At 40.4% G+C, this 5,000-nt stretch overlaps 1 protein-coding gene across 7 annotated transcripts in view; it reads left to right on the top strand.

Annotated features, from left to right (window-relative positions):
• SATB2 (SATB homeobox 2) overlaps window positions 1-5,000 on the top strand; it is a 367,270-nt gene that overhangs the window by 1,257 nt on the left and 361,013 nt on the right. The window contains exons 2-3 of one of the 7 annotated variants that reach the window (XM_068245082.1): window positions 1,391-1,762; window positions 3,027-3,248. The exons of 1 other annotated variant lie outside the window; for it this stretch is intronic. In XM_068245082.1, the coding sequence (XP_068101183.1) occupies window positions 1,705-1,762; window positions 3,027-3,248 (280 nt within the window). In that variant the 5' untranslated portion in view covers window positions 1,391-1,704. Of the gene's footprint in view, window positions 1-958; window positions 1,763-2,061; window positions 2,108-2,600; window positions 2,801-3,026; window positions 3,249-5,000 lie in introns of those variants that run through there. 5 more of the 7 variants (XM_068245083.1, XM_068245087.1, XM_068245081.1 and 2 more) reach the window with 5 other exon arrangements.

The raw sequence follows: 5,000 nt of genomic DNA, 5'->3' as shown, positions 1-5,000 counted from the left end.
ATAGTGATCATGGCAGACAGCAGATGTTCAGGCACACAGGAGGCAGGCAGGTAACTGAGCACCTGCTAGGAGCTGGACCCACACTCAGTTGGTAGGCTTACTTACAGGCTGCAGCCAAATTGGGCTAAACTGAATCACTATTGCCTGGACAAACCAAACATATGTTCTCAAATGTAATACTAAATAGTACATGGCTGGAAAATAATAATAATAATGAAATATATATATATATATATATATATATATATATATATATATATATATATATATTTATATATATATATAATATATATATATATATATATATATATATATATATATATATATATAAAACATCCCAAGATCTTGGGTAAGATCTCCTGGCTAATGTAGCTCGGATACATTTTGAGGTGGCTTTTTGGCAACCTCATAGACTCAGCAAAGAGTGCCGAGAGCCGCACGTCCGCCCCTCCCCATCAACTGTTGTGATAGGTGACCACTGAACTGTACAAGCGGAGAACTCCCAAATGTACCGATCCAGCTATTAGCCCGGCTTGCCAGAGGTGCATGATACATCCAGCTGCACAGCCACACAAACATCTCACACAAGTGATTAGTGCAGATCCCCTATAGATTATTGCCTTATTATCTAAAGTAGAGAAAAACAAAACATAAAAGGAACAGAGTAAACTATGAATGCAAGTAGGAGGCAACAAACAACAACATAACGTAAACATATCGCTCCAGGGCTGTGGCGAAGTTGTAGCTCAGACAGTCCATTGCACCACGTCAGCCCCACAGCAGAGGGGAGAAGTGTTTTCATGAAGCAGATCAGGTGTTCCCTCAGTTACCGGTCAGAAATGGCCATGCGCTCGCCCAGTGATGATGCCTGAGCAATAGAGTAGTAGTGCCGATCAGCAGGTCTTCAGCCGGTGTCATCCAGTATACGAGTGTGTGGTTGTCGCTTCTTCATCTCCACAGTCCGCAGCCCCTGAAAATACTGATCTAGAAATCCTCATTCAGAGCCAGAGCAGGTCTCCGTCTCGTCCTTCCTTTTTCTGTCCCTCTCCCTCCTCCTGTAGATCTGTGAGCGTGTGTGTTTTTTTTCTTCCTGTGTACAGATCCTCCCCTCCCCGTATCTGAATCAGATCCTCTGTCTCAATTCCTCTTCTTTTTAATAGCTGCATACAAGCTTGCATGAGATCAGGTCTGCATGGGGGTGTGTAAGAGAGAAAGACACAGAAAAAAAGCTGAAATCAGGAAACCAAGGACAGCCCCAAAAGGACTTCACGTAACTAATAATCAGTCCTGTCTCTGTGTGTCTTGTGCCAGTCACTTTGTGTTGCTGGCAGGCTAGAGGGAGATTGGCTCTGTCATATCGCTTTTTTTTCACCTCCTCTCTCGCTTGCAGTCATCTGAAGGGGCTCTTAAAGTGAATTGTGCCACTGCCTGGTTTCAAGTACACTGAACTGCTTTTTGTCCAAGGGGTGAAGAGTTGGTGAACCCGTCTCATTAGCCCATGCACTGCACTGACAGAGGCAGGAAGATAGTGGGGCTCTCGCATCGACCTCTCCGCCCTGATCACCACCTACCCTCTTACAGAAGACAATAAGGAAGAGAATTGTACAAGCAGCAGATAACTGCACAGCCGCACGGGACTCAGAGAAGAGAAAAAGGAGGAAAAAAAAGAGGGAACACAAACTTATAAACCTGGAGTCTTTACTTATGATCCATGGGCAGAGCTACAGCCCATCGCAGGCTACCTACAGACAGACTTTAAGCAGTAAGTATCTATCAGGACTCAAGCTGCCTGTCTCATCATCACTCTTTAACTTTACTTTGTGACTTCTGTTTTCATTCACAGTTGTAAAAGTGTGACCAGGGCATTGTCATGTTATAGTCCCCTCCTTGCACACACTGTTATTGGTGTGTAATGAAGTAAACTATATGTGTATATATATAAATATACACATTTTTATTGCTTGAAAGGCACTCTTAAAGTTTATGGCAGTTACTTTTTCTATAACTTCTGGAAATTTCTGATTGCACTTCAGCATAAGGATACAGCCTGCACCTGGGCTACACAGAGAAAAGCTGTATGGATTAATTTCCATAATATCCCACTTTGGTAACTTTTATATTTCTATAGTCTTTTACATTCATGTGTAGACACCTCTAGGGAATTTTCTATAGAGTAAGTGTATGCCATACTTATAAATATAGATGTATTTTGACATTATATACACAACACCAGGTGTCAGGCCTAAGTGTAAATATTAGGAGCTGCATAATTATCTATCTATCTATCTATCTATCTATCTATCTATCTATCTATCTATCTATCTATCTATCTATCTATCTATCTATCTATCCATCTCTCTCTCTCTCTCTCTCTCTCTCTCTCGCTCTCTCTCTCTCTCTCTCTCTCTCTCTCTCTCCCTCTCCATCACTCAATCAATCATTATATCTATCTAGATCAATCATTAATATTATTTTGACATATTAGCTAAAGTAAAGAATACACACGCACGCGCGCACACTACACACACACACACACACACACACACACACACACACACACACACACACACGCACACACACACAGACACACACACACACACTACACTCACTCACTACACACACACTACACACACTCACTACACACACACACACACACACACTACACACACACACTACACACACACACACTCACTATACACACACACAAACACACGTACACACATACACACACACACACACACACACACACACTCGCAACACAAACACATATTATTATATACTTTAAAATTTTGATGTGCAGGTATAAAATAGGATTACATGACATTTTAATTCCTGTAGTTTAAAATGTATATTTTAGACATTTTAGTTTTGATTTTATTGTTATAGTATTTATTCCACTTTTAGTTATTTATTTCTGCCCTGTATAGTTGTCACTTGTAAGAACTGTATTTTTTGTATAGCTAAAAGATACCTGAGCCACAACAAGCCCTCTCCATGTTTCTGTTTCTATTCTAACTTCTGCTTAGATCCTTATTACTGCGATTTGCCAGGACGAGCATTGTCCCCAAATCAGAACAGTATGGAGATGAGAAGTGAAAGTCCCAACCTAAGGGACAGTCCGGACCGGAGAAGCAATAGTCCAGATGCTAAAAGCCCTCCTCCAATCAAAGTGGCCAGATTGGAACAGAATGGGAGTCCATTAGGAGCCAGGGGACGACCAAATGGCTCGCTCAGTAAATCCTTGGGAGGTAATAAAGCAGCATTTTTAATGTATACACAACAAACTGACAAGAACAACACAATATCTCGGAGTGTCAGGGTTCATGTTGACTATGGCTTTTTTCGTCTTTGGTGTAGCATTACAGGAAGTGATTTTCAGCCTCATGCTCTTTGTTGCAAGTGAAAGAGTGGGGTGACCCAAGGGTTGGCATGTTGCAGGCACGTTGCCACTTCTGAGTCGAGTTGTTGGCAGCTTGTGTCACTGTGATCTTAATGTTTCTATTTATTCCTAGACAGCTTGCAGCTTATTTCTTTTCCTGTTTTCGCATCTTGCTGATGAACTCTGCAAATGTTCGTGCAGTAATGTTTAGGTGGTCTTGAGCTGATTTGTATAAAAGATGACAATGTCAAAATGTTCATGTCACATTCTGTGTTAAAGGTCAGTGTGCCTAGATGTAGCTAATGTCTGTTCCTGCTACACTTATGAAATGTTGTCCCCAGTCAGGTGGGAAAATGGTGTATCTACAGCCTAAGTTAGTGTTTCCCTTGTGAATATATATATTTATGGTATACGGACTTGTCGGTACACATACTTTCACCAACCAGCCATAGTCGTTCGTATCCTACTTTTACATACCATAACTGAAATAAATCTATACTATAAAACTTTAAATGACCTCATAGCTCATATTTTTTTAAACTATTATTTGAAGCGTTATCACCAGTTTTGAATTAGTGCTAGCTTGGGACAAGCACTCCTATTGTTACATAGTGAGTAGTAAGTAACTGAATTATATTCTCAATGTGGTTAGACAACATTATAGTACTTTTTCGGTTTGGTCAAAAGTTTTCAGATACTAGTCATGTAGAAAATTCTTTAACCGTTCTAGACTAACAGAAATCAATAACTTTCTGCAGCCACAGTCACCATCAGATATAGTTCATAATTAAGTATTAGTTGGAGATCCTAATTGCATTACCACCGACTGTTCATTTGGAGGGTTTTTCACTTTTTATATAGCCAGGTTACACTGGCGTCAATATCTTATGTTTGTAATATTTATATCTATATATAGGGGCAACACATTTGCAAAGTACTTATAAAGTCTTCATTATTCATCTGTGGGTGTATGTACTGTGATGCATTTCTTTTTTCTTTTTTTTTTTGCTTTAAAACCTATAGCTGTATATTCACATGAGTGATGTGATCGCCTATATAATTTAACATTCCATAGTTCAGATAGGGTTAATATGAGTTACATATTTCTGATCATCTTTAGCAGCACTGCAAATGCCACAGCTAGTTTGTCAGTGCTTAAGCTGCTTAAAATGGAGCTATTGGTTTCACTAGTACTTAACATAGAGCTCAGTCTAGGCACAGAGAACCCCAAATGATGCCTTGAAATGAGGAGGCTACGTGTAAATATGCCTGGTGCCAGGAGACGTGATATTTAGGTTAATACTGCTCCGAGTCAGTCGTTTGCCCGCCTCGCAGACGTCTTGGATTGTGCCATGTGGCTCTGCTAATACGAATGACCCCTTGTGCTTACTTTGACCGTTGCCCTTTAATCATTCGAAAATCATGTATAGATTCGTCTGGCCGATAGTGTTTAGTTTTCTAATTAACGTCAGAAATCTGCAGACAGACCACACTTTGTGCTTCTGTGATTGTGCAGCTCTGTGCGATGACTGGAATCCTGCCGTGTAATGTGCTTCTGCCACTGCAGCACAGGAACAGTTAATACAGGAAACCTTACGCTCTGTCCAGAAAGCATTTTCTT

This window comes from Hyperolius riggenbachi, chromosome 7, assembly GCF_040937935.1.
Source record: "Hyperolius riggenbachi isolate aHypRig1 chromosome 7, aHypRig1.pri, whole genome shotgun sequence".
Taxonomy (NCBI): Eukaryota; Metazoa; Chordata; class Amphibia; order Anura; family Hyperoliidae; genus Hyperolius; species Hyperolius riggenbachi.
The sequence above is the reverse complement of the archived record's forward strand: the minus strand, read 5'-3'. Positions and strand labels throughout refer to the sequence as shown.